General features: G+C 47.1%; 1 protein-coding gene across 2 annotated transcripts in view; it reads left to right on the top strand.

Annotated features, from left to right (window-relative positions):
- LOC102301729 (glutamate receptor ionotropic, kainate 5) overlaps positions 1–12781 on the top strand; it is a 213033-nt gene that overhangs the window by 198685 nt on the left and 1567 nt on the right. For both annotated transcript variants that reach the window (XM_042213460.1, XM_042213459.1), the window contains exons 17-20: positions 2989–3154; positions 4851–5076; positions 9530–9658; positions 10091–10212. In XM_042213460.1, the coding sequence (XP_042069394.1) occupies positions 2989–3154; positions 4851–5076; positions 9530–9658; positions 10091–10212 (643 nt within the window). The remainder of the gene's footprint in view (positions 1–2988; positions 3155–4850; positions 5077–9529; positions 9659–10090; positions 10213–12781) is intronic.

The following is a 12781-nucleotide window of genomic DNA, read 5'->3' as shown; positions in this document are numbered from 1 at the left end:
TTCAGATCAGAATGATTCGTTACCAAACTCTCGGACGCCCCCTCTGACTCGCCCTCACCCCCGCCGGCTCGCCCTCCCACCCCTCTCTCCTGACTCGCCCTCACCCCCCTCTCTCTCTTGTGAACTCGCCCCTTTTCACCCCCCATCGTCTCTCTACTGACTCGCCCTCACCCTCGTCCGTTCTCTGACTCGCCCTCACCCCCTCTCTCTCTGGACTGTCCCTCCACACCCCCCCCTGAACCCCTCACCCCCTCGACTCGCGCCTCACCCCCTCTCTCTCTCTGACTCGCCTCACCCCCTCGCTCTCTCTGACTCGCCCTCACCCTCCCTGATGGAGGTGCAGCTTGTCAGAATAAAGCAGGTGAGCCAGCCTGTAACCGTCTGACTACAAAATCAAAATGTGTGTCGTTACTTTGCCAGAAACATTTTGTGTTGTGAGTTTTTTTCTGTGTAGAACCGAGTATTTCTGCACTGCTGCATCTGTACTTTGACCAAATCAAAGTATGTCAGTACTTCCCCACCCCTGACTCTCCCTCAGTCCCAGTAGCTGCAGTCAGACAGATGGTGGAGTGATACTGGAGGGACTGGAGAGGCCATCAGCATCTTTCCTCTCACAGCTCTCAGCCTCGTCTGGCACTTAGCCTTAGAAAGACTCACGAGTGGCTCGCTGCGCTGTTCACGCTGCATATTCAGGCAGAGTGGAAGCAAAGAGGCCGTCAGAGGGAGCTTAGCTTAAACGCGATCACGTTTGTAGTTTCCCTCTCGCAGCGTCTAATAATCTCAGATTCCTCAGGACCCGGGGTCATTTCCTGCAGCTCCTGCTGTGCACCCATCACGGCGTTCTGCTGCAAACGCTGAAGCGCACATGCAGCTCCTCGCTGGGCTGAACTCTTTTCTGACTCAGTTCATATAACCTCAAACCTTTATGAAGCCATGGTCCTTTTATTATTATAATAATAATAATAATAATACATTTTATTTGAGGGGTCACCTTACAAAAAACACAATTAATAAAAGGAACAATAGTCATAAAATACATAAAATAAGTTAAAATTACAAAACAGAGCGTGACAACAGATAAAATCAGCATTAAAGCGAATAAGCCAGTTTAAACAGATGTGTTTTGAGCTGTGTCTTAAATACGGAGAGGGAGTCAATATTTCTTAGTGCAGGAGGAAGAGAGTTCCAGAGCCGAGGAGCAGAGCGACTGAAAGCTCTGTTCCCCATAGTGATAAGGTGTGATGACGGAACAGTAAGATGAATAGCAGATGATGATCTGAGAGTGCGGGAAACAGTGGTGATATGGAGCAGGTCACACAAATATGAAGGAGCAGATTTATGGATACACTTGTATGCAAGAAGTAAGATTTTAAAATTTATCCTGGCTTCTATGGGCAACCAGTGAAGCTGCTGAAGAACTGGGGTAATATGAGCACTTAACGGAGTGCAAGTTATGACCCGAGCTGCAGAATTTTGAAGAAGTTGGAGTTTATGAAGGGACCTTTTAGGGAGACCAAATAGGAGGGAATTACAGTAATCAATACGGGATGTAATAAGACTATGGACAAGGATGGCAGCAGCATGGGGAGGTAAGGAAGGGACGGAGTCGGTGAATATTACGTAAATGGAAGTAAGCAGACCGTGTTATGTAATTAATGTGAGACTGGAATGAAAGAGTATTATCAAGTATGACACCCAAACTCTTAACCTGAGGGGAGGGAAGGGTGGGAGAATTTTCAACGTTAATGGAAAAGCTGTGGGATTTGGTTAAGATAGATGGTGTACCAACAAGTAAAACTTCAGTTTTATTACTGTTAAGTTTGAGGAAATTGGAGGAGAACCAGGATCTAATCTCAATAAGACAGTCTGAGAGGGAGGTAGGTGGGAGGGATGAATTGGGTTTAGAAGAAAGGTAGAGCTGGGTGTCATCGGCATAACAGTGAAAATTTATATTATATTTTCGGAATATATAACCAAGAGGAAGCATATAAATAATGAATAAAAGAGGCCCCAATACTGAACCCTGGGGCACACCAGCAGAAACAGGATAGAGAGCTGAAGAATGGGATTTAAGTTGGATAAACTGAGTGCGGTCTGAGAGATAGGAGGTAAACCAGGTAAGTGGGGTATGACTAATACCAATGGAAGCTAACCGGTTCAGGAGAATATTGTGAGAAATGGTATCAAACGCCGCACTAAGATCAAGAAGGATGAGGATGGATAGGAGACCAGAATCAGCTGCCATCAGAAGGTCATTGGTAATCCTTAACAGAGCAGTTTCTGTGCTATGATTGGGGCGGAAACCAGATTGAAATTGTTCATAGAGATTATGGTCATTGAGATGTAAATGAAGCTGGGCGGCGACAACTTTTTCGAGAATGATCGGGGAGCTGCTTGATATGTGGTGACGCAAACACCAGAAGTTGGCGGCGTAGCTCTGGCGTTTCCCCTGAAACTCGGCTACTCTTTTAAAACATTTCTTTGTGTGTTTTCTTTTTTTGTAAATGGAAACGAGATCCGTCGCAGTCGTGGGTCTCGTCTCCGCTGACACCACAGAGTGTGTCTTCCACTTCCCGCAGCGCTCTGTGCAAACACAGCACATTAGAAGTAATCACGGCCTCGAGCCAATCACCAGAGCCCGAGTCTGTTTTCCTGTATTTGCTGGACTGCTTTTCATTTAGTTTCTGCTCTGCTTCATCCTTCCTCTCTGCCTCCTCTTTAATTCTCTCCCCCCTCCCTAATTCCCTTGCTCATCACTTCCGCCTCATTTCCTCTGCAGCAGAGGCGTCCTGCTCGTCTCTGCTGCAGCTCGAGTTCATGTTTAGGTTGATGATTTTTACCTAAAACTCCTGACGTTTCCTGCAGTGCCCTCCATCTGTCTCTCTGCTGCGTTTTCCGCTCTCAGCTCTTAATGAAGATAGGCGAGGGGGAAGAGTGGGGCTGTGCTGCAGGGTAAAAACATAAAGGTCTTCGTCTCTCCTCCCTCAGGTGGGCTTTCACCCTCATCATCATCTCGTCCTACACGGCTAACCTGGCAGCATTTCTCACGGTCCAGAGGATGGAGGCGCCCATCGAGTCTCCGGACGATCTGGCGGACCAGACCAACATCCAGTACGGCACCATCCACGGAGGCTCCACCATGACCTTCTTCATGGTGAGATTATTTTTTAATCCAGCCATCCCATACGGTCATCTCAGGCACACAGAGGCGGTCTCAGGGATTCTACTTCCTGTCCAAACAGCAACGGCAGCATTGATAACAAGTCTTCAGTGTTTCTCAGTCAGGCAGCTTTTAAAACCGCAGCTTTCTGCTGATGCAGACTGATTGTTCAGGCAAGTCTGTAGGACAGCACGCGCTCCAAACTCCCACAGACGTTAGTGAGACGCCCAACAGGAGGCTGCAGGGGTTAGAAGCAGCAGCTGGTTGAAGGTGAGGAAAATCACAAATGGAGGATGCTGTAAAGCGGCCTGAGGTGCTGTGACGTCCTGAGTGCTCACAGAAAAGAGGTTTCACTACAATTTAGGTTTCGTTCTGCAACTGTGAAGAGCGCGTCGTGACAAAACATGAGCTCATGTTGGATTTGATGACAGCAACAAAAGGTTGGAAAAGTCAGAAACTGCATGTACAAACAGAATCATGTTCCTCACTGTGAACATGTCATCATCTACATGAGGTCATCAGCACGCAGGGACGAGGCCGATAACTGCGACCTTCAGCAGCGCTGCATTAAAGGATCAGTGCACGGCTCAGGAACGCTCCCAGAAACCAGCGTCTGCCTGCAGGTTAAAGCTGCATCACCCAGAGAAGAAGCCACGTGTGGCCACGATGGAGAAACAGCCCCAGTTTACACACTGATGTTAATGATGCGCATGGAAACATGGACCTGTCCAACTTTTAGAGACGTGTTGACGGCATCACATTCAAAATGAGCTCGAATTTTTATTGACATGCTTCATTTTTTTATTCTGTTTTGTTCTCAATAAAATATGAGTTCATGAGATCTGCACACTTATAGAGCCTCCAAGCTTGTACGTTGGGCGTTCTCTATTATATATAATAGTAAATTATTAAAGATGAGCAAAATAATGGATGAGTACTGCCCTGTATGCAAAGGCCTCGATGTCAGCTGTTATTTGAATGTCAGTAAATCCATTTGCAGACCGACCAGCAGCAGTTTCCATTCACATATGAGAATTTTCAGAATCACAAAAAGATTAAATACTGGAAGTAACGACCCGTAAGTGTAGAGACACAGATCCTGTGTTTGATCCTGGGATGATGTAACCAGTAATAACACGACCAGATTATTCATAATTAAAAATGCTCCCAAAGTCCAGTTCAGCACACGGCTACGCCACCTGGCAGTCACAGAGGCCACGCCCCTAACCATGCAAACTTTCAGTCTTGTATTTTTTCAGTAAGTGTTGGTTTATTTCTCCCGTGCACTCAGAAACATTGACGTGGGTGTTTATGGGCATGGACCCACTGTCGGAGGCTGCCTCGAGTGGCCATTAGAAGAAGTGCAGATGTTTCACTGAACTGATGGTAACTCGGGCGTAGCTCTCAGCACAGCACCAACCACCAGCTGTTTGAGGCAACTATCGATCCTTTTAAAGAAGTGAAATATATATTTTAAGGTGTTTTTAAAGATTTGTCCTCAGCAGGAACCAGTGGACTCGAGCCAGACTGCTCTTAGTGAGACACCGGATATAAGTGCATTTACCACAGAAACAACCAAATCAAATAAAAACAGTAGGCTTATGCTGTAAGCGCACATCATGTGGTACAAACACAGACCATAGAACACGTTCAGACACTACAACTGTCCTTTCACCTTCTCTTCCTGCAGAACTCGCGGTACCAGACGTACCAGCGGATGTGGAACTACATGTACTCCAAGCAGCCCAGCGTGTTCGTGAAGAGCACAGAAGAGGGCATCGCCCGCGTGCTCAACTCCAAGTACGCCTTTCTGATGGAGAGCACCATGAACGAGTACTACCGCAGCCTCAACTGCAACCTCACGCAGATCGGAGGACTGCTGGACACCAAAGGATACGGCATCGGCATGCCTCTGGGTGAGGAGGGGGGAGGGGCTAACCGCGTACCACAAGCCAAGGTAGACTGCCCCCTGCTGCTGAGTGCTGGTGTTAAATAACTTGGGATCACTCTGTCCTGCTGTTAGTGAGGTCTCTGACAGCTCAGGTGATCCTGGTTAACACACAGTTAGCAGAGTTAGTGACAGAAAGACACGAGCAGCTTTCAGGAGAGCCGCCGTCACTCGTCGGCCTGGTAACACATGAGCATCGAGGCGGCGGCGTTTACTTTACATGCAGGAGAATCACAACACAGAAGTTTGTTTAATTTTTACGTTCCCTCTCTCAAAGTTTAAGGTGGAGTTTTCTAATGGCCGACACCAAGAGTTTGGCTGTACGGCAGGAGCTGTCGGCCAAAACGGCACACGGCAAAAAGCTGACAAAGAGTTTGTAGCACAGCGACGAGCTGATCGCACTAAAAGAATCAGGAGTAAGGAAAGGGCCATCTGCCCTTTGATCTATCGATTAAGGGTGAGGGGAGGCGGATGGGACAGATTATATAAATTATATCTGATATGATTTAAATATTTAATAGCGAACTTTAAACATTGATCATTGGTTTGGGCGAGAGAAACAAATGTGTGATAAGCTGCAGGATTCAAACACAAGTGTAACTTATAAACACATGTTCATACTTTTATTCCACAATCAGAGAGAAAGAAACAGAGAGAGAGTGCAGGACAGACAGACAGGTGACAGTCTCAGGTGTACACACTGCTACACAACAGCACCAGAGAAGCAGGATTTAGTGTTTGTGTTATTACGAGTGTAAACAAGAAGAGTTCCAGATGGTGCAGTGGACACATGTGTGACTGCTGTGATTAAAGCATCTTTCTTTCAGCTTAACGAGTGAACCGTCAGCTCGTTCAAACACACGTTAAAGTGCGTTTGGCTCGACACCACCGAACAGAGGCAGCAATATAACACAGCTAACATTAACAGTGCAGTGAATCCTGCTTGTGCCGTGATGTTCAGGACTGCAAACCGAGCAGCATCACTGACTTTCAGCTTGTTGTGTTTGTGGATATATGACTGACTTTAATTATCCACAAAATCATCACATTCTCTGTCAGATTAAGGTCGACTATTGAACGGCGTATATTTTAAAGGCTTTAAAACCAAGTTAACGCTGAAAGTACAAACATCACTAATGTCACATAACTCTGCTGACATGTGGCCAACAGCAATTATTTAATGTTCTTCAAGTGACATCGTATTCAGTACTTACTTTTGACAGTTCACTCTTCGGCCGCTCCCTTCTGCTGTATTTTGCGGCAAAATTATCCACACCCACCGCCGCGCTATGAATTGTGGGATATATGGGACCACGAAGCGTGCACCGGACCACGCTTGATATTTGGGGAAATCGACGGCGCATTTGGAGTACACTTCGAATTGGGACAGCCGTCGTCGCGTGGCGGTGACGTAATCGCACTTAAAATGCGTACTTCAAGCGTGCGGTCTCTTAATTGGGACACAGCCCAGTTCTGTCTCTGAGTGGATTTTGTTTAGGCGGGGTACTGCTGACACTCTACTGTGGATTGACTAACATACAGAAGCCTCTACTGCCATCCAGTGGTCAAAAATTACACTGCTGTAGAACTGGGCTGCTGTAGTTTAAAAACAGATTAACATGTGCCAGTGCAGCTGTTTATTGTTGTTATTAAATTATTGCCTTTTGTTTGATGATGAAAACAAACAATCTCTTGCCTCAGGGCAGGTTTAAAGTGTCAGATGAACCATGACACAGTTAAATGTGACCGGATTGGTGAGCTCCACACCCACAGTCTGTGGATTTCGATTGAATCTGCCCCTGCTGTTTGCCCGGGAGACCCTAGAGACCCAAAATGCTGTGGCGGCGTGGCTGCAGGGCTCGGTCGGGTTCCCCCGTCACCACGACAAGGAACAGAGTAAATACATTAGCAGCTGATCAGGTTATTTGACAGCAGGTCCATCACACGATCCAGTATAAAACGAGTATCTCAGAGACGGCTTAGAGTTTCACCAACCTGCAACCTGCAAAAAACTGCAGGAGGATCAGAGCAAATGCGTAGAGCACCGAGCTGAAAAACAAAGTAGTGAGAGCTGTCAAAGAGGCTGTGTCCATCTTGTGTTTACAGCCTATGCTTTGCCTATTGTCCCTAAAGCCAATCAAAGCCACCTCTGCTGACCCACGGCTGCAGAAACAGCAGAAGTGACGGTGTGGAGGGTTCAGTTAGTGTGTGTCTGCTGATAAGTGTCAGCCTGCAAGCTGTCAATAAATCTTTACTGAGTCTGTTCAGTAAACAACCTGCAGTCTGGAGAGATTAGGGGATTACATCGTGCCTCAGGGTCCCGTCCAGAGCTCCGGTGTCGCCGCCCGCTGCCTCCAACACATCTGGAGCTCCGGTGGAAACGAGACTGCGGACAGCAGCGGCGATTTGTATAAAAGGTGCAACTGCTCGCGTTGTCGTTGTGTCGCTGTTTATGAGAACATGTTAAAAACCCCGCAGAGCGCGCCGCCGCCTCCACATCAGCACGTTTACCTGATAACAGGTGAGCAGGTGAGCTCCGCCATTAGCACCAGCCCTCTGTTTTCATTCACAGCCCACCTAAGATTGGATTTGTCTCGCTGCCTTTGAAAGAGGAACACCAGCCAGCAGCTCGTCTTCAAAGCCAGTTTAGTGCATCAGGACGCCGCGACACCGAGTGCAGCTATGTGTAGCCTGGTTGGTTCCCACAGACGTGAAACAGAAATCCACAGACGCTGAAAGTGGTGCAGAACGATGACCTCGTCTTGTGTGGTCATGCAAACATGATTCGATAAACAAGATAAACCCATAAAAAGTTTCATCCATCCACAGGCTCTTCTGATCATCTGTGCAGGCTCTGAAAGTTCACCAGTGCAGGACAGTGTTAGACATCACACGCCTGGAAGCTGAAAGTGGACTCAGGGCCACAGCTGGTGTGTGTGTCAGGCAGACAGAGGCTTAGATCGGTCTTGGGTTGGTGGTTTGATCCAAGGTTTAGCTCACGTTTATCCAGCATCAGATTGGGTGAGCTCAGTCTGAGTCTGCTCACAAACACGCCTGTTGGCGGTCGTCCGATTGTTTCTGGTGGTGCCTCAAAGCACCGAGGTGACCGTTGGTAGGATTTGATGCTTTATAAATAAAACTGCAGTGAACTGTACGTCTGTGATGGCATACAGGCTGTGTCCAGGAGTGCATCTGAAGGAAACTACTTCCTGTTCGGAAGTACAATACAATACAGTTTTATTTATATAGCACATTTAAAATCCCGAAGGCTTCGCAGTAATACGGAGAAACAACATAAGTCAATAACAGAGTACAGATCGGGCACTAACAGACAGGATGGAGGCATTAATAGAACAGAAGAGCTAAATAAAATAGGCATCAAACCTCAACACAGAGGGAAGGTCAATCGTGAGTGCGAAATATCTACGAAGATAAAAACTGCAGTGAAATGAATGATAAAATAATACATTTAATAAAAAGTGTAAAAAGGGTGTTAACTGGTCAGGACAGCCAGGTTAAATAAGTATGCTTTCAATCTGGATTTAAAGGACTGGATAGAGTCCGAGGCTCGAATAGAAGCAGGGAGGCTGCAAAGGTTGGGTGCAGCTGAAGCAAAGGGTCGCCTCTGGTCTTCAGTCTAAACTTAGGTTGGTGATCTTAATGTACGACAAGGAGTGTGCAGCTTGAGGAGGTCAGTGAGGTAACTGGGCGCAATATTATTCAGGATTTTAAAAGTGAGTAGCAAAACTTTAAACTCAATGCGATATTTGATAGGTAACGTGTAGATCAACAAGAGCTGGAGTATAGGATCAATTTTCTAGCTCCAGTAAGAAGGCGAGCTGCAGCATTTTGAACGAGCTGCAGCTTTCAAATAGAGATGGATTGGAGACCACAGTAGAGAGAATTGCAATAGTCTAACCTGGACGTCACAAAAGAGTGGATAAGAAATGTTGTATTTTTCAAATATGGAGCCCAAGGGTTCTCAAAGTGAGAAAAGGTGGACATGCATCCTAAAACCAGAACAGGATTCAGCACAAGAGAGTGAGAGTGTGAAGCCTTCAGTAATAAAACTTTTCCACTAAAATGATTAAGAAATTGCTCACAGAGAGCCTGAGAGGCCGAGCTCGAAGAGTCCGGACAGGGATTTATCACTGAATTAAAAATTTTGAATAACATTCGGGGGTTGTGGCTATTAGTCTCAATAATGTCTGATAGGAAAGCTGCTTTAGCTGCCTTTACGGAGTTCTGGTTAGAGCGGCTCCTACAAAGGATGTCGTAGGACATCTGAAGCCTACCTTTCTTCCACCTCCTTTCAGATCGACGGCAGACACATCGTAAGGCTCGTATAGTGTCATTTAGCCCAGGTTGAGTAGTTTCATGTGTGTCTTTAGATGCTGAATATGACTTCTGCTCCTCGTCAGGCTCTCCGTATAGAGACGAGATCACTCTGGGAATACTGCAGCTGCAGGAGAGCAACAGGCTGGAGATCCTGAAGAGACGCTGGTGGGAGGGAGGACAGTGCCCCAAAGAGGAGGACCACAGGGCCAAAGGTCAGTGTCATCGTAACGTGATCATTTAACGTAAAAACATCATTTCCTGTTTCTGTTTGATGGAAAGATTCCTGCCTAGGACACAACTGTGCTCCTCGCTCATGTCAGTGAAGCCTTACCACGATGACACGTAAACAGGAAGTTTTTATCGGGCGTCTCCTTTCCTGTGCCGCCTGTCTTTTCCTCATTGATATAACAAAATAACAAATGACTTTGTCCTCCGCCTTCGCTGTTATTGTGTATTTGTCTCCTCCTTCTGAGGCGTCTCACGCCAACAACTCCACATTTTATGCCATCAAACAGGTTAAATGGCATAAAATATCAGTTGTTTTAAGCCTGGCCTGTTGTTGCTGATGGAGAGCACGCTGTGTTTGGAAACAGTCCTCAGGCTGGTGTAGGTGAATCGATCTGTGATGTGTCGCTGCGTTTCAGGGCTCGGCATGGAGAACATCGGCGGGATCTTCGTGGTTCTGATTTGCGGCCTCATCATTGCCGTCTTTGTGGCCATCATGGAGTTTGTGTGGTCGACACGCCGCACCGCCGAGACGGACGAGGTACACCATCGCACACACACACTTACAGATTACACTGGGCAGACGTGAACACTGCAGAGCATCTGTACACTGATACAAACGTGCTCAGGTCTTTACTGCGAGCACAGACTCTCTCTTTGCCTGCAGACATCTGCAGAGCAAAATCCTGAGGTCATTTAAAAACTTCCATCAACAGATTACAAATATTCAAAAGAATAAAACGACACATCTGAGCGGTGCTGGAGCAGGAGGGGCAGTGAACCACCAGCAGCCGTCAAAATGATGCTGTGCACCCATCACGGCGTTCTGCTGCAAACGCTGAAGCGCACATGCAGCTCCTCGCTGGGCTGAACTCTTTTCTGACTCAGTTCATATAACTTCAAACCTTTATGAAGCCATGGTCCTTTTACCCAGCATGCTCGGGGAGCTGCCTTGCTGATGTGTGGTGACCAACACAGAGTTGGCGGCGTAGCTCTGGCGTTTCCCCTGAAACTCGGCTCCTCTTTTAAAACATTTCTTTGTGTGTTTTCTTTTTTTGTAAATGGAAACGAGATCCGTCGCAGTCGTGGGTCTCGTCTCCGCTGACACCACAGAGTGTGTCTTCCACTTCCCGCAGCGCTCTGTGCAAACACAGCACATTAGAAGTAATCACGGCCTCGAGCCAATCACCAGAGCCCGAGTCTGTTTTCCTGTATTTGCTGGACTGCTTTTCATTTAGTTTCTGCTCTGCTTCATCCTTCCTCTCTGCCTCCTCTTTAATTCTCTCCCCCCTCCCTAATTCCCTTGCTCATCACTTCCGCCTCATTTCCTCTGCAGCAGAGGCGTCCTGCTCGTCTCTGCTGCAGCTCGAGTTCATGTTTAGGTTGATGATTTTTACCTAAAACTCCTGACGTTTCCTGCAGTGCCCTCCATCTGTCTCTCTGCTGCGTTTTCCGCTCTCAGCTCTTAATGAAGATAGGCGAGGGGGAAGAGTGGGGCTGTGCTGCAGGGTAAAAACATAAAGGTCTTCGTCTCTCCTCCCTCAGGTGGGCTTTCACCCTCATCATCATCTCGTCCTACACGGCCAACCTGGCAGCATTTCTCACGGTCCAGAGGATGGAGGCGCCCATCGAGTCTCCGGACGATCTGGCGGACCAGACCAACATCCAGTACGGCACCATCCACGGAGGCTCCACCATGACCTTCTTCATGGTGAGATTATTTTTTAATCCAGCCATCCCATACGGTCATCTCAGGCACACAGAGGCGGTCTCAGGGATTCTACTTCCTGTCCAAACAGCAACGGCAGCATTGATAACAAGTCTTCAGTGTTTCTCAGTCAGGCAGCTTTTAAAACCGCAGCTTTCTGCTGATGCAGACTGATTGTTCAGGCAAGTCTGTAGGACAGCACGCGCTCCAAACTCCCACAGACGTTAGTGAGACGCCCAACAGGAGGCTGCAGGGGTTAGAAGCAGCAGCTGGTTGAAGGTGAGGAAAATCACAAATGGAGGATGCTGTAAAGCGGCCTGAGGTGCTGTGACGTCCTGAGTGCTCACAGAAAAGAGGTTTCACTACAATTTAGGTTTCGTTCTGCAACTGTGAAGAGCGCGTCGTGACAAAACATGAGCTCATGTTGGATTTGATGGCAGCAACAAAAGGTTGGAAAAGTCAGAAACTGCATGTACAAACAGAATCATGTTCCTCACTGTGAACATGTCATCATCTACATGAGGTCATCAGCACGCAGGGACGAGGCCGATAACTGCGACCTTCAGCAGCGCTGCATTAAAGGATCAGTGCACGGCTCAGGAACGCTCCCAGAAACCAGCGTCTGCCTGCAGGTTAAAGCTGCATCACCCAGAGAAGAAGCCACGTGTGGCCACGATGGAGAAACAGCCCCAGTTTACACACTGATGTTAATGATGCGCATGGAAACATGGACCTGTCCAACTTTTAGAGACGTGTTGACGGCATCACATTCAAAATGAGCTCGAATTTTTATTGACATGCTTCATTTTTTTATTCTGTTTTGTTCTCAATAAAATATGAGTTCATGAGATCTGCACACTTATAGAGCCTCCAAGCTTGTACGTTGGGCGTTCTCTATTATATATAATAGTAAATTATTAAAGATGAGCAAAATAATGGATGAGTACTGCCCTGTATGCAAAGGCCTCGATGTCAGCTGTTATTTGAATGTCAGTAAATCCATTTGCAGACCGACCAGCAGCAGTTTCCATTCACATATGAGAATTTTCAGAATCACAAAAAGATTAAATACTGGAAGTAACGACCCGTAAGTGTAGAGACACAGATCCTGTGTTTGATCCTGGGATGATGTAACCAGTAATAACACGACCAGATTATTCATAATTAAAAATGCTCCCAAAGTCCAGTTCAGCACACGGCTACGCCACCTGGCAGTCACAGAGGCCGCGCCCCTAACCATGCAAACTTTCAGTCTTGTATTTTTTCAGTAAGTGTTGGTTTATTTCTCCCGTGCACTCAGAAACATTGACGTGGGTGTTTATGGGCATGGACCCACTGTCGGAGGCTGCCTCGAGTGGCCATTAGAAGAAGTGCAGATGTTTCACTGAACTGATGGTAACTC

This window comes from Haplochromis burtoni, unplaced genomic scaffold (assembly GCF_018398535.1).
Source record: "Haplochromis burtoni strain Fernald_Lab_line unplaced genomic scaffold, NCSU_Asbu1 Contig_444, whole genome shotgun sequence".
Classification (NCBI taxonomy): Eukaryota; Metazoa; Chordata; class Actinopteri; order Cichliformes; family Cichlidae; genus Haplochromis; species Haplochromis burtoni.
This window is presented reverse-complemented; position numbering and strand designations above follow the sequence as displayed.